General features: G+C 39.0%; 1 protein-coding gene across 17 annotated transcripts in view; it reads right to left on the bottom strand.

Moving 5' to 3' along the window:
- EPC1 (enhancer of polycomb homolog 1) overlaps nucleotides 1–17327 on the bottom strand; it is a 94755-nt gene that overhangs the window by 49164 nt on the left and 28264 nt on the right. For 2 of the 17 annotated variants that reach the window (XR_004956834.1, XM_036243421.1), the window contains exon 1: nucleotides 16134–16581. The exons of 6 other annotated variants lie outside the window; for them this stretch is intronic. Coding sequence is in view for 2 of the 11 variants with exons in the window: in XM_036243421.1 (XP_036099314.1) it covers nucleotides 16134–16286 (153 nt within the window). In the remaining 9 variants the exon portion in view is untranslated. Of the gene's footprint in view, nucleotides 1–9354; nucleotides 9471–14051; nucleotides 14150–14839; nucleotides 15655–16133; nucleotides 16590–17327 lie in introns of those variants that run through there. 9 more of the 17 variants (XM_036243453.1, XM_036243540.1, XM_036243517.1 and 6 more) reach the window with 8 other exon arrangements.

Raw genomic sequence — 17327 nt, 5'->3', positions numbered from 1 at the left:
GATCTGTTTTGGCCATAGAGCTTTGAGCTGAGGTGACGTGTAATTTCTGAACAGATAATTTAAATAACCGATACAAGAAATGAAATTCCAGACTCTTTACTCTATTACAATGTCCATCAATATTCAGGATGGAAGTTAGTTGCTCTGTCAGCTGGATCCTGGAGTGAGGTCATGTAGAACAGAACCCCCAAATTAAACCCAATGGGCAATAATACAATGTAAGGAATTAATCTGTTATAAAACAACTGAGATTTTAGGATTGTATACTTTATAGCACAACCTTGACGATCTGTCTGATAATTGGAGAGAAATCCTTAATGTCACAGAACATTTGCGTCAAGAGACAAGCTTACAGATCAACTAGTTCGAGTTCCTTCTACAAATGATAAAAGTAAAGTCTAATAGCTGTTTCTATGTGAATTCTCTAATCATATAGAAACAACATGGTAAAAGAATTTAATGGAATAATCATTGTCCCATTAAATTACAGTGTGAATTATGCTCCTAATCTTTAAACACAGCTCTAGGATAGATTAAACTAACATATTAATAAATTAACAACAGGCAAATCTAGTCATTCATTCAACAAATAATGGAAGCACTAAACTTTGAAGCTAAAGGTACTTGGTGCTTAGAGTCATGTTGTAAAGACTAATCAAATAACCACATAAATAGAATGGAAGTTTAAATAGTAATTGCTAATAAGATATATGATTATTAAGGGAGCATGTAACAGACCTATCCTAATGGATCTGTTGAGCTGAGATCTATGGGATCAGTGAGAGATTACTAAACCAATTAGTAGAAGAATATTTCAGCACATGGGAATAAACAACAAATAATCCAGTGGTTGGAGAAAATTTAGAAGCGCTGAAGGAACCAAAATGAGGTAGGGGCTAGACTACATAATAAGGCCAGATATATAAACCACTTTGACAGCTTCATACCAATATGCTACATATTTATATCGGACTCTTAACAGGCCCAAGCAATATTTTTAGGAAATACACATATATTAGGAATACTGGTCTTCTTGTTTCATGCTACTTCACATAGTAAACATTAGATTATATTCCATTATTTCCTAACTGATAAGGCAAGTTACCTAGTGAAAATTTTCTAGATCTGAATCTTAGAAATAACAATGTTTTTAATTCCAATTTTAAGATTTATTCCTCAAAGTACTTAATTTAGCTGAGCCCAGAAATAAAGAAACATTAGTTACTTAACTGATTTCTTGTTAATGATATAAAGTATTAGGCATCCATGACAGATTAGAGTTTTAGATATAAATAAGAATTAAGAACTTTATATGAAAAACTTAATTCTAAAACTATAAAGACCAGGAAAAATGTTCATTCTATTATAAGCATTTCTTATTCTGCCCCATCTTCAGCAAAAAACAAAAACAAAAAGTTTTCATCACTACAAAAGTTAGCAGAAATTTCTGAAGTGTATTCTATAAAACCACAACATAAAAGTTGAGACAAAAGATAAAATAGAATTCAACAGATGTTTTTAAATAGTGTATCGAAAAACCCAATACAAAGGAATCTAGGAATACATTTTTATAGAGTTGATTCTAAGATATTCCCTAGTATACAGAGAAAAAAAAAAAAAAAGACTGCTTTTCTTTTATTGGAATGACATTATAAAGGAAAAACTTACCAAGGGGGAAAATTCATATAGAATTCTTATATATATTGTCAAGATGTCACTTACAGCAAATGAAAAGGAAACTTTAAAGAAGGCCATAAAGCCCTGGCAGGTTTGGCTCAGCAGTTGAGTGTCGACTGGCCAGCGGCCCAGAGTCTCGTGTTTGATTCCAGTCAAAGGCATGTGCCTTGGTTGTGGTTTGGTCCCTGGCCCTGGTCAGGGTCATGAGGGAGACAACCAATTGGTGTGTGTGACTCTCTCACATCCATGTTTCTCTGTTTCTTTCCCCCCACCTCTATCTGAAGATAGGTGGAAGAATACCCTCAGGTGAAGATTTAAAAAAAAAAAAAAAAAAAGTGCTAAAGAAGGCCATAAAAAAGGTAATTGCAACCAAAATCTTGATTTTTCATAACACTTTCAGATCGGAGAGAAGGAATTTTAATGTAAGAACTTTAGAGTAACATAACTGATTTTGATTTTACTTATATTGATAACATAAACTACCCAAAGTAAAAATAGATACTTCTAATCTTTATAACAGGGACTTAAAGAGTGCCCCAGACTATGCTTTACTTATCATATGAACTATAAGCCTCTTGAAGGAAAAGACATGTCTGTGGGCCCCATAATACAATATTTGTCATTATACTTTGTAAATTTATAAATCAACAAAATATAAGTACTTTTAGCATAGTGTTTCACAAAACATAATTTTGGAAATGCCATGACATTTTCTTTGGCTTAAAATTTTGGCTTAATTATTAGAATGTCGCATGTCTTTTCCATCCAACCTTACAAAAACCACTGCTTAAATCCTACTTCATTAGCCTCAATCTGAAAGCTCAAGGGCAGTTAAAACAGGTATCTGATCACCATTTTCAAACCCAAATAATCATAAAGTACCTATAATTTTCCAGAACTATTTAAACATTTACTAAAGAAACATTTGTACCAGAAGAATATTGCCTTTAAGTTGTAACACTGTTTCTGCTTTTAAAGGGCTTGTAGTGTAGTAAAGGAAATCATCACATAAATGAATTTGTTTTCTTAAAGTGTGAGTGCTGTCATATGGCTTAGAAAAGGCAAGTCAAGAAAAGTTTCATAAAAGTTCACTGCAAACAGAAGTGTGTTGTAGGCATAGGCAGAGGTCAGGAACTAAGACAGCATGAAGTATAATAGTTCAGTTTATTAAGCAGAGGACTTGTGGTAGCTAGACTCCAAGATGGCTCTCAATGATCCTTCCCTCTTGGTATTCATACTCTTGGGCAGTTCCCTCCCATACTACCAGTGTGTTGGTCTATGTGAACAATAGCATATGGCAGAAGTGATGGTATGTCACTTGCAAGAAAGAGTAGGTTTAATAGACTGCAACTTGCCTGGCCAGTGTGGCTCAGTGGCTGAGAGTTGACCCATGTACCAAGAGATCGCCAGTTTGATTCCAGTCAGGATGCATGCCCAGGTTGTGGGCCAAATCCCCATTGGGGGGGCATGCAGGAGGCAGACAGTCAATATTCTCTCTCATTGATATTTCTAGCTCTCTCTCCCTCTCAAAAATCAATAAAGAAAAAAAAATTTTTTTAAAAGACTGCAGCTTTTGTCTCAGGTGCTTTCTTATTCATTTGTATACCTTTTCTTTTGGATCATTTGCTCTGGGAAAGTTAGATATCAGGTTGTAAAGACACACGGGTCCATGTGTCAAGGAACAAAAGCCTCTGGCCAAGAATGTGAGTGAGCCTGAAAGCAGACTCTCCAGTTGAGATGACTGTAACCATGCACAGTATTCTGCAGACACTGAACCAGAACCACCCAGTAAAGCCACTCATAGATTCCTGATCCTTAGAAACTCTGAGATTGTTGTTTTAAGCACCTAAGTTTGGGGTAAGTAGTTATGCAGCAATAGATAACTAACACATATGTTGGTACTGAGAGTCCTCACTGTGTAATAAAAACCTAAATTGTTGGGATGACTCTGGAACTAGACCATGGCCTTTGAGGACAGTATTAGTAAAGAAGCTTTTAATAAAAGCCTCATAATATTTTACAAGGCTACAGGTGAGGACAGAACATTCAGTAACACTGTTACTTTTAGTTATGAGAAAAGTAGAAAATTTACCTAATGAACTGGGTTATTTAAACTAAGGTGATTTTCAACCAGAAAGTTGAAAGCACTGTCTTGTTTTTCTGCTACACACGGTAAATATGAGGAGCCAGGATTTTATTTTGAAAATCTGTAGTCTCTCCAGATTTTGATGATGCTAAATTTAGCAATGGATTTTTAGCCAAAATCAAACCTAGGGTACTCACAAAAAACATGGTCTAAAATACTAAGCTGAGAGGAGTGACTAAGAGTCTTCTGTTAAAACCTCAGAAAGATCAGAGATGGTACCTCAGACAAATGGTCCACCAAAGAGAACTGTGTGCTTCAAAGACTTTCTCAAACAATGAGGCTAAATTTTAGGAAGCTTAATAAGGATATTGTCTCCAGCAGAAGGTCAAGGTAGTAAAAGGCTTATCTCAAAGATGTTTATGGGTATGGCTTTCCACTAGTGGAATAGACTTTAATAAAATTCATAGAAGACTCACAAAGTTTTTAAAAAGAATTATATATTCAGAAACATCGCCAGCTGGAACTGAAAGGGAGAAAAGATGATACAAAATAGAAAGAGGCCCCAGAGTCCAAAAATTTTGGCAGGAAGCTAAGAACTCAGTTAACAAACATGTTCTACCTTTCATGGAAAACGAAAGGTGAATACTAGATAGAACCAAATACACAAACCTTTAGTGAATTAGTACCATGAAATGATGCTCAACCAAGAAACTACCATCATTTGCCTGATTAAATTTCAGAAATGCTATGTAGCAGTGCCTACCCCTCCATCCCATCTTCCTTTGAATAGGAATAATTTATAGCAGTTATCTTAAGCCTGCCCCAATATTGTATAATGGGTATGTGAGGGAAGATGGGCAGATACCTTTCTTTAGGTTCTTAGCTTGAGAGAAATTTGTACTTAAGAAGCCCTACTTATAGAACTACATTTGAGAAACTTTACTGTACTTGAATCCAATTTGGATGAGACTCTGGACTGTGTGCTGATACTGTAATGGGGGCTTTGGGAGTGAACGTATGTAGCTTCCAAAATTAGGTAATAAAAGACCGTGGTTTCTGTCCTAAGTGCTTTCTCATTAATGCTTTCTTTTGTGTAACTCCCTTGGGGTGAACTCTGCTGCTATGTGTGATAACACTGATACAGTATGGAGAAGCTCATGAAGAGAGGCCTCCAGTCAGCAAGGAATTCATGTCATGAACAACTTTGTGAGCTCACAGTGAAAGTCTAGACTCAGTCAAGCCTTTAGAAAACTTCAGCCCTTAGCACCTTGTAAAAGACCCTGGGCCACTATCGCCCAGATAAGCTGCTCCTAGACTCCTAGCCCTCAGAAATTGTGCCACAATAAAGTGTTTTTTTGTTTTAAGCTACTAAATTTGGGAGTCATTTTTTATGCAGCAATAAGTAGCTAATACAGGGCTTAAGAAAGGTTAAGGGAAAGATGGGATATGTAGGCCAATGTTACTCAACCCCATTAAGGGGTTTTTGCATTTTATTCTATCACAAAAAGAGACAATTTAAGGATTTTTAGATATCAAAGTAACAACCAGACTCACCTATGTTGTTTTTGGTTAATCCTCACCTGAGGATAATTTTCCATCGATTTTTTTTTTTTTTTAAGATATAGTGGAAGGGAGGGAGGGAAAGGGAGAGAAACATCCATTGGTTGCCTACTGCACGACCCTGACCAGGGCCGGGGATCAAACCTGCAACCCAGGTAACGTGCCCTTGACCAGGAATCGAACCTGTGGGCTGATGCTCTAACCACTGAGCCAAATCAGCCAGGGCCAGACTCACATATTTAAAAGAATATCTGATAACTTTGAGAGGGTTGAAAATTAGAAAACTAGGGTGGGGAGACCAGTTAGAAACTACAAACCTTTCAGGACAAAGTAGGCTTCCTAATCTGTTAACAGAAATTCTTAGATCCAAATGTATTGATTTATGTGAAATTTCATGTACTGGGATGTTCTATGGGATGGTCAAGTCATGTGGGAGATTCTTTGTTTTGCAGGACTATCCTTTACATGGTGGAATTTATACTGTTCCTGGCCCCAACACTCTCCCCCAAATGTGACAATCAAAAGTTTTCCAGAATGTCCTGAGAGTGAAAAAATGGTACAGTCCCTGTTGAGAATCACAGCAGAGGAGGGAGAGTTCGCAGACACTTAACAGCAACCCTAAAGGTCCTGAAATATGTATGCTGTATGAAGATCCTTCATTGTAAAGATATTTACACATTGTGCAGCAGGAGTGATACTCCTTGGTTTCTATCTAGTGGGGCGGTCCTTCCTACAGGCACCCTCTTCTAGTTGCAGGAGTGGTCCTGTACAGTTCAGCATATCTAGTAGAAAGGTATCTTGAACTGACTGCACAGATGAGGTTGGCTGGATAAACCCCATCATTCTTAATATCCATTACCAACAAAGTTCAAGACTTAACAGCATTACACTGGCTTTCATCACCATACTCATCTCAATATTCTCTAATCTGACCCAATTTTCTCTTTCCCCACCTTTCCAAACTCTTCCACTCTGTTCTCTAGAGTAAGTAAACTTTTCTTTAGTGTCAACTTCTTTCAATGTTCCCTCATCTTCTTGCCCTAACTGAAGCCTGGCAATATCTTCTAAAAATAGTATTCCCTATACTATAGCCCTTTTGAGCAGAAGCTGTTTATTTTCCCATGTCTTACATACTAATAGATGGGTTAAGTGTTTATCTTCCTTGTTTCCCATTGCTAGTCCTTTCACTGTTGTCCTTTTAAAAATCATAACCTTTCAAAAGTTCAAACATCAGTCTCTCTCCCCAAAGCTGTCATATACACTTTCTTAGTCACAGAGCTCAGTCTTTTCAACTACGACTGCATTTCTGGCATCATTCTTGGTGAGAGTATCTACATGGATGACACATCTAATACCATAACCTTCTCACCTGCACTAACCTTTTCTCTACCCCAGCCACCACTCCTGTGGTTATACTCTAGATCTTGCCTTCACTAATAATTGTGCCACCTCTGAAATCTGAATTCAAGCATCTCACTCTTTAACCACCACCCTCCCAACAGTTTCACCTATTCCAGTACTCACACTCTAACAAAGCTATTTCACAGAGCTTTCTGTTTCAATGAGTATGACCACTTCCCACTATTCATCAGCTACCTGATATCTTTTTCCCTGCTTAGCCAATTTAGATCCTAAGGTCTATTATCATGATCTACCTCAAATACTCTGAATCTCCTCAACCCTCTGTTCCTTCTTAATACTTACCGGACAAACCCTAGGAAAACACTATCATATACCTCCTTTGTGCTTAAACACAATCAAGTTCAATGCTTACATTTAACTGCCCAAGTGAGCTATCTGGTCTCACTTTTTTATTTTTATTTCAGTTATTCCTCGCCCACGGACATTTTTTCCATTGATTTTTAGAGAGAGCGGAAGGGAGGGAAGGGGGGTGGTGAGAAAGAGAGAGAGAGAGAGAGATGAGAGAGACAAATCAATTAGTTACCTCCCGCACACATCCCAACTGGGTATGGGGATTGAACCTGAAACCCAGGTAACATGCCCTCTACTGGGAATCGAACCTGCCATCCGATTTCGGTGCACAGGCCAATGCTCTAACCACTGAATACCGACCAGGGCAGGTCTGTTTTATTTTTTTTACAATGTGTTTATTGTTTTAGAGAGAGAGGAAGGGAGAGAGAGAGAAACACTGATTGCTTGCCTCCTGTACAGGACTGAACCCACAAACCTGGACATATGCCCTGACCAGGAATCAAATTAGTAACCTTTTGTTGCATGGACGATGCTCCAACCAACTGAACTACACAGGCCAGGGCTAACTGTTCTCACTTTAAATGACCACAAATACCCCTCCTCAGCTAGTTCATCAATACTACCACATTTCTCTAGAAAGTTAGCTTTCCCATAATTACTTTTGTCTTTCTTAAGGTCCCCCTCACTCTGAGGTGATAACTTCACCTCATACTTTGCAGAGAAAACAATCACAGGATAAACTACATCTTCCCTCTGCCAACTCTACCAACTGATCTACACCTTCCCTCATTTATATGCTTTCCTTAAATTTAAAAAGGAAAAGGTATTTCTGCTCTAATTAGTGACCAACTCCTCCAAATAACTGATCCAGGAGAGAGATAGAAAATAGGTTTTAGGAGCAAAGCCCTTGAGTAGGAGAAGAAAGGATAGGATATTTTACTCTTTTTAATGACTTCATTCCAACTATTATACTAGTTTTAACAACCCTTATTTTTATCTATAATTCTTTATTTTAACATTTTTATCTTCTAATTCTATCACCTGAGTTATTTCCATGTCTCTTTTTGTTTAATTTTTCACTTAGAAATCCATTATACTTTCCAGTTTCTTTGCATGCCTGCTAATTTTTATTGGGTCCCAACACTAAGCTTTATGTTGTTAAGATCTTTTAGTACTCCTTCAAACATTTTTGGGGCTTTCTTCTGGGACACAGTTAAATTACTTGAAATTAATTTTATCCTTTTGAGGCTAGAGTTTAATCTTTATTAGGGGAGTGTAGAAAAATCTTTAGAGCTAATTTGGCTCCACTACTAAGGAACTCTAGTCTGATGCTCTCTATATTAGAAGAGCTTTCCACTCTAGCTGTGAGGACACAACATATTCCCAGTCCTTTGTGAGCTCCCAGGACTGTCACTCCTCCTTCCTTCTAGTAGTCTTTCCCCCACACTTGGGAGTTTCCTCAGAGATCACTTTTCAGCCAGAGATTAAGGGGACCTCTCTGTGCACCTCCTGTGCCCTGCTCTGAAACTACTTCAACCTCCCCAGAGCATGCATTCTGTCTCAACTCAAGGAGGTTGTCAGGCCCTAGTTGGGATCTCCCCTACTTGTAGCCTGGAAACTCTAGATAGCGACTAGGACAGCTTTGCTTCCCTCCCCTTGTTTGTGTCTACTAAAACTTTGTGATTTTTTAAAAGAAATCATTTGTTGATGTTCCAGCTCCCACCTTATTTTTTCTGCTCCTTTTCACAGTAGACCTATTCCAAAGAGTCGTCTATACTTGCAATGACCCCTTTATGTACTGTTCATTATTTCTACTATTCTAACTGGGCTTTTCTTCCTGCCACTTAAACAAAACAGCACACATCTAACAAGATTAAACTTACTCTCCCCATACTCATCTTTTCAGTAGACACAGCCAATGTCCTTCCCCTTCTTTGAAACATACTTATCCTCATTTTCTTCCTACTTCTCTAATAGCTCCTCCTCTACCTGAGCCCCAGGGCACAATTTTTAAAACCATTTATACACCAAAGACTTTCAAATTTATAGTACCAGCACATGACTTCTAGATCATACATCTCTAGTGCAAACTGCTTTAATGTACTACATTCTTGCATATTCCAATTAAATATGGATAACTAACAGGCATTTCACTGAACAAGTTCATCTTCTCTTGACCTTCCCTCCACCAATTTTCATCTCAGAAAGTGGTCCAATCATTTATCCATCCAACTGTTCAAGGTAATAGTCAGGGGTTAATCCTTGATTCTTTCTCATCTAGCATACTCCAATTGCTCAGCAAGTTCTGTTGGTTGTACCTTCAAACTATACCTCAAATTCGTCGATTTCTCTTCATCTCCACCCTAATTAAAGCCACCATCAACTCTCACTCTTGCCCAATATGACTCCTTCTCCATGTGGTAGGGAGAATAATCTTAAAAAACAAACAAAACAAAACAAAAAAACCATCATTCAGATCATGTGATCCCCTTGCCTGAAACTTTCTTAATACGTAGTTTACTTCTTTTCAAAACAATCAAAATTCCCTGTAGTACCCTATAGATATGGAACCTCTGACTAACTCTGGGTCCTCATCTCACATTACTCAACCCTTTTGTCACTTTGCTCTAGTTACACTGGCTTTCTGTTCCTACTGCAGGCTCTCTGCATGTGGATGGAAGAGGTCTCTCTGCCTAGAATGTTCTTTATCCAGGTTATCAAAGGGCCGACTCATTCCCACCATTCAAATTTCAAGTGCAATGTTCCTTGACCATCTACACAAAGAAAACCATATTCTCCTTTCACCCGAAATTCTGTATTATCTTGTTCCACTGCCACATAAGAGTTGCATTTTTTACTTTTATTCATTTGTTTTTTGTCTCTGTTTTCCCACTGGAATTTGGTCACTCAATTAAACAAACACTGAACACTTACTATGTGCCAGGAACTATTTCAGGTGCTGAAAACACACTGTGAATGAAACAGGCAAAATTCCTGCCCTCATAGAGCCTATGTTCTAGAATGTACGATCTATGAAAAAAGGAACTCTGTTCACTCACTGCTATATCCACAGCACCTTTATTTAACAATCCTTGGCTTAAAGCAAGTACACATTAAATATTTGCTACAAAAGTGAATGAAAATGGATTTGTCTGTATTTTCTGTCTTTGTAACAACACACCTCACCTCAGCTATCCCCACTTAGCTCTGAGAATAATGACCAAATTCTTGCTTTAGACTTCAAAACAGCCATATTTATATTTTGTTTCTCTTCAGACTACATTACCTTATTTATGGGTAAAGCATGAATTTGCAACTATCACTATAAAATTCTGGCTCTAATTTCAAATTCTAATAACACTAAAAGCATTCTATGACTACTGTACCCATTTATATTTGCTAAATCCTTTAGAATTAGAGAGTCTCCCTGAACAGAAACCACTCATCCATGTACCCAGACTACTTTACTGCTGTGTAAATGTTTATATAATATGCAAGTGAAGTCATTAACTAATTCAAGATTTAATGATTAAATAATTATGACTATAAACACATAACATTTGGAAACAGACTTAAATATATTGATAATATAATACTCTGAGCACAACAGGAAACTATCATAGTTCTACTTCATTTTGCAGTTAAGAAACACTGGGACAGTGGGAGCATGTATGCAAACACAGTTTTGGAAGCTGGCTGAGGACTTAGGTCTAATACCTCCTAGTTTGATGCTTTTCCCAATTAATAATTATCTAAATTTAAAAACAGTTTTTTACAACTATATCATATAACTCTTTAAGGACAGAGAACACATCTGACATGTTTATATCAGACTATCACAAATACAAGAGATTGTATACATATAAGTAGTTTTTGAGCACCAACAAAAAGGCCATTCTGAACATTTTATTAGTATTTGATAATAATGAAATTCATCAGCACAGCATATTTACATATACTAACTTATACTACAGTTCATTTAGAAAGGGTAACTGACTTATCTAAGGCCACCAAAAGCCAAAGTACCTTTTCTCAGAGGATATATTAACTGGTACTTGTGATTCCCAAATTATTCAAAACTGAATTCCAAAATAATTCATGTTTATGTATAAAAACATTTGAACCTATAGTAAATCATTCACAAGACATTTAAACTTCAGATTGTCTTTACTCTTGGATTCACTATAAGTCCACATACTATTTCTTCCGCCAGAACGTGCTCTATTGAAAGAAATTAAACTAAAATGACTTGCTTTAATAATCTATTGCAAGACTCAGCAAGCTACGTTACCATGCATATCCAAAGCTGAACCAAACTTATTAAAGATAACCTTCATAACAACAAATAATTGAGGAAGAACTTTTATCTTTAAAGAACTGATTGTATCCCCATTCAAAGGTCCAACTCCAGACAATGGGTCACATTAGATTTATTAACTACAACAAGTTTTTCTTTTTCATCTACATACTACAGTGGGGCTGGTAGCTGAAATTTACTTTAAATCTGCCAAAGACAACATCTTCAAAAAGTAGTTCTGGCAAGTTGTTTAAAACATTTGAATAACTTGTTTTCTCACTGATTTTCCCATAAATTTATTCTTACAGAAAACTTACTATATTAATATGTCATATTTTAAGGGTTCAAAGTTTACTTTAAAAGTTAAGGCATATTCTATCTAGTTCTTGTCTCTGTATTTCATACTTTTATACCACTTCTGCACTTCAGAGACTCACAATTCATTTTATTCTCCAATTAAAATACAAAATTTTTATTTCCTCATGAGTTGACTTCTTTTTAAAAAAAATGTTTTTACAGATTTTTTATTGCATTTGAGAGAGAGAGAGAGATCAATGTGAGAGTGCAACATGCATCAGCTACCTCCTCCAGGCCCCCAACCAGGGATCAAGCCCCCAATCTGGGCATGTGCTCTGGCTGTGAATGAAACTGGCAACCTTCCAATGCATGGGACCACACCCAACCAAGCCACACCAGCCAGGGCTGTGAGCTGACCTCTTTTAAGAAGTAAAATCACAAACTATACCATTATTCCATGGCATTATTGCCTCTTTTAAAATGTTACCCTCTGCTTTACAATCACTGTTTTAACCAATTAGCAATTGCTGATAACAAGTCCCCTTAACTTGTCAAGGAAATGGAATCATAGAATCCACACCTTCAAATATACAAACAACTCCTGCCAGTATGTACAAACATACACATAGGTATCTTCCATCTATTTCTTTACCATGACTACTACTACATACCACGATGTGGGAGAATTAAAAAAGATAAAACTGAAACCGAGTCCATTTTAAAGTACGAGTGGTTGGTTTAATATTTAAACCTAGCCACAAAGTCATGAATTTGTAAGCCCAGGATTATTCCTTGTTTACAAAATTTAAGCTACCCTATATTTAGATGACACTTTTAAGTACGCCCTATTGATTGAGAGAAAAGGTATTTCACCGATTCTATTACATATCACAAAGCACCCACACATTAGATATATAACTTTCATTACTGTTTTGTAAGAAAATGAAGTATAAGTACAAATGGTACTAATCCAAAATTTTAAGTATCAAATAGTACACTGAAACAGGAACTAATATTAACACTTTAGGTACCCAGGTACTATAGTTTTCAAGAGGTTCCTTTTGTAGTAGAGTCCTTAAGTCTCTTCCTAAGCCTTTAATTTTTCAATTATCTTCTCCTATTAAGTTCATGTAATAATTACCATTATGATAAAACCAAAATAACTCCATTTGAAACTTCTGGGACAGATCTTTGGCTTCCCCACCCCCCGTCAATCCTAATACCTTGAGAAACTGATAACAAATATGAACTTTCTTCCTAGAAAAATACACCATCACAAAATTTTATATGCATTATCATGGTATCCACTGTCTTTCAGAATCATTTTCATGTAACCCTCAAACCCCCAACTTAAACTTCTATTCAAAAATATCTTGGGCAGGGTAAAAAGTTGAAACTAGATTTTATCATGCTTTTCAATTGTGATTTTATCGGGATGAAAAAAAATCTTGGTTTACAAGATGTTAAAGAAAAAAACTCATTTCTTTCAAAAATGAGAAATCAAACTTTTAAACGTAAGTATTTTAAACTTTTTATAAAAAACAAAAAAGTAGATTTTTTGTTTTGAAAATGTAGTGCTTAACCATTTTTTCTCATATCAGAGATATGTACGTCTTTCCAACTTTCTCCTAAGTACAAAAAACACTTGGCTGCTTTGTAAGTGGTCCTTAACCTGGGTTTAATGATTGGGCCTTCAATCTTTCCTTTTTGAGTTAACAAGTTACAACACATTACATATCATTTCAGACTATAAACCCTAACATCTGTGATCTCGATCAAGTCCTTCAATTTATTATAATCTGAAATTACTTTTCAATCCTACTACAATAAAATAATGACTAACAACTAAATTCCAAAGTTGAGAAAAATTCATTTAGGGGGGAGGAGGGGACTTCTACTTAGTTTCTTAAAGTCAATGTGTTAAACTTAGGTTATAAAAATTGGTTAAATGGGAGTACATTAATAAGTGTTATTTTCCCAATGTTAAGACTTAGAATTTCTGTCAAGTTTACCATAGAAACAAAATATGGTAACAATTACCAGGTATAGCTCACTTGACAATTTCAGATACATTTTGATCATGACATGCTTTCTTAATGAGGTGATGTGTACAAAAATGTCCTCATCTAAAACTCCCCCATCTTTGATGATCAATTTAGGATTATACTTTTTCTAAACAACCTAAAAGACACCATAACCAATGGTTCAATCAAAGGCAAAAGTTTGTTTTAATCCTTTGCCTGTATATCATGCTACAGCAAATTATCAAAAAGTTTGTTTTTCTAAGGTTAACTCAGAATTCAATTACCTTTATTCTTAGTATACATTTTCCTAATTGTGTAAAATGCTACGTTCAATACTGTGATTTATACAGCCACTAACTACCAGCATGAACCACAGAACGGTAAAGCAGCTGTTTACCTGGTATTTTTCACATTCTTTTATTAAGTTCAGTATCTACTCCTGAAGTCTACACGTCAGAGATCGTAGTTTTAGTTGGATGTAAAGTGAAACAAATTCTAAAAAGATGACAGAAAAAGGTAGTGTGAAAGAAAAAAATTCCTTATGTCCCTCAAAAACAGGAACTCCATGTTACAAACTAATAATATCCACTGCACTATAATGTCAAAATTATTTCAATTAACAAAATTATCTGATTTCAGGCTGCAGCCCTTGGGATTGTCCAAGACTTTTCACGAAAGCATGACTTAACTAAATTTCTAAAGTGTACTGTAGTGCTATCTCGCTTTTCATCAAGGCTCTCCCCTTTCGTGGCTGCAAAACAAGAACTACAAATTAATTTCCAGGGTAGTGTAACTCCAACACCCTAAATTTAAAGTATAACCTGTAAAACTTATAAACAGAAACAAAAATAAAACCAAAAGACAAGATTCTGCAGTCACAAGTACTTTAATTTTAGAGACAAATCACTTATTTAAACAAATGGCACCATTCTACACTAAAGTTGATACAAGTAAAATAAATTAAGAGATTCTGTCTCATAATGTGCTGACAATCTCCACTACTACATACACTTATTTTTTAGCTTATCTGTAAAGTTAGATTTAAGACACTACTCTCAAAAGTAACATTGGACTGTCACAACTGTTTTACTTTAAAAGGTTAAACAACCCAAACAGTTTAAACAGCTTTATTTCCAAAATCAACATTACAGAGCATAATTTCTACATTTAAAATTCTTACAGTACCAAATAGAGGTATTACAGTACAATTTTCCACAACAAAATTGTAGGACACAAATCCAGCGACTCCTCGACTTCCTTGACTGTCAATATACTGCACCCTGTTTAAATGGCTGTACCTGAAAACCAAGGTATGCAATTTCTTAGAATTAGAAGTCATCAAGTTATACTGTCAAGGATCTGGGGGAAATGAGAGGAAGATTCTATTATCCTTATGTCTGAACCCAACTTCCACGACAAAGTAAAGCCACAGCTATGATAAAATATCTATTAGTTTTAAGTAAATATTTAAATACTGAAATCCACCCAAATTATATATCTTAATGTTAAGATTTTTTTTGTTCAGTTATGGATAAGAAAATTTAGACCTGTAACATCTACTTTAAGTGGGTTTCTCCCCCCGTGAAACTAGAAAGCAGGCGAACTTAAAAAAACTTTATTTAAAAACAAAACAGAACAAAACCTGATAAAATTACAGGTTTTACACGAACCACGTACTCAAAAACAAAAAACAAAAAACCTGCAACATATTTTCAAGGATGAAAGAAAAACTCAGGGACAGTAGTTTATTACCCCCCGACTAACTAGAACTGCGGTGGAATGGATGCAGAAATACCAAGGATACAGAAAATAAGTCTCATCTGTTATGAAATTCATCCGGGAAAACACGCAGTCCCCTCAACACTTCTTTGCAGAGATGGGGGAGTAAAGCCTCAAGACCTGCCATCGACGTTGGAGCTTCCGGACGCTCTACGTGGGGCCCCGCGGAGCCCCCACATTTCCAGGCCACGGAGAAGTGAAACGCCCCCACGGTGCACAGAACCTGAGCTCCCCGGCGCCGGAGGCGCGCTAAGGCCGAAGTGGCCCTAGAGCGCCACCCAGCGGCCTGCGGAGCGGCGCACAGGCGGGTCCTCCCCGGCACCCAGCGCGCCGCAGCCCCACCGCCACCCAGCCCGTTCCACTCTCCAGATGCACAAGGCCCAACCCGACAACTGAGACCACAAAATGGCTGCCGGCAGCTTCGTCACGTGACCCCTTTGTGCCTTTCGGGCTCCCGAACTCTGTGGGACCCGGGTATAAGTGGCCGGGGTCGGCGGTTGGCCTCAGAGGAGGCCCCGCCAGGCCGCGGCGGCCGGGGGTCGAGGCCGGGGAGGCGGGGTAGAGGGCTGGCCGGCGACTGAGAGTCGGCGGCGGAGAGAAGATGACGGCCATTTTGTGTGGGTTTGGTGCTCCGCCGCGGCCGCCGGCAGCAGAGCGAGAGGGGCCTGGCGGTGGGTCGGACAGGGGAGTTAACACGTACCGACTCCTCTTCTTTCTCCATTCCGGTGGGCATCTGCGGCACGGCCCGGTTTATCGAGGCGTATTCGTGCAGGTCGGGCAGATCCTCACAGCGGAAAACCGGCAGCGGCTTCGAGGCGTCTAGCGCCCGCGCCCGAAACGATAGTTTACTCATCTCAGGCGCAGCAGATACCTCTCTGCTCTGGGGAAACGGCCCCGGCCAGCGGGATCATGGAGAACCGGGGGTTCGGTCCCCACTCGCCTACCGCTGCCGGGGACTTGAGGGGCGGAGCGCAGAGCTCGCCGTCCGGGCCCTAACAGCAGCCGGGAGGGTGGGAGGCTGTGCCGCTCCGCTCCTCTCTCGCTCGCTCTCTTCAATACGCCATGGCCAACATGGCGGACATTAAAACTCCACTGTGCGCTCTTCAGCCAACCCCAGCCATTCCCCACACTGCATCGCGCAGCGGCGCGGGCACGCGGGGGGGGAGGGCGCGGGCTCGAACGGGCGCCAGCCCGGAGCGCGCGTCCCGTCAACCCCCGGCGCCCGCCGGCCGTGTGGGCCGCGCCTGGCTGCTGGAGGCCCCCGCCCTCCGCGGCCTGGAGGCGGCGGGGCTGGCCGGAGGGCCTGGGCTCTCGGATGCCGGGGGCCCACAGCTCGGGCCGCCGCTCGCTCCCCGCACACGTTCACTTTCCGAGGGAGCGCCGTTGGTTGACAGGCGAAGGTGCCGAGCAACTATCCGTACCCGCGCGGCTTTCCGAAAGGCCCCGGCGGGAGAAGTACGGGGGGCGGCGCTACGGCCCCAGGTCGCCGCGCTCCGGCACCTGTCCCCCCGCCCTGGCCGGCGCGAGGGGCGGGGGCGACCGGGGACCAAGGCCGCGGGCGGCGGGTCAGGAGCGGCGCTCCAGGGGCACAGCCGGTGGGTGAGGCATCGTTATCGCTGCGCATTAGGTCTTTAAAACAAAACAAAACAAAACAATGCAGTCGAAATTAGGGGCAAAGGATGTCTAAGGAAACTCCGGATTATAACATTTCAAAGACTTTGCCTCACAACATTGGTCAGTTTCCACCCACTGGGCCCAATATTAACGGCTGTCATCCTACTCTGATCCAAAGTAGAGTTGTTGTTTTTTAATTCTGCATTTTATCAAACCATACTCACACATTTATTATAATTGAAGCAAAGGGTATAATTATTATCGAACTGTAACACTGTAA

The sequence above is a fragment of the Molossus molossus genome, unplaced genomic scaffold (assembly GCF_014108415.1).
Source record: "Molossus molossus isolate mMolMol1 unplaced genomic scaffold, mMolMol1.p scaffold_m16_p_1, whole genome shotgun sequence".
Lineage (NCBI taxonomy): Eukaryota > Metazoa > Chordata > Mammalia > Chiroptera > Molossidae > Molossus > Molossus molossus.
This window is presented reverse-complemented; position numbering and strand designations above follow the sequence as displayed.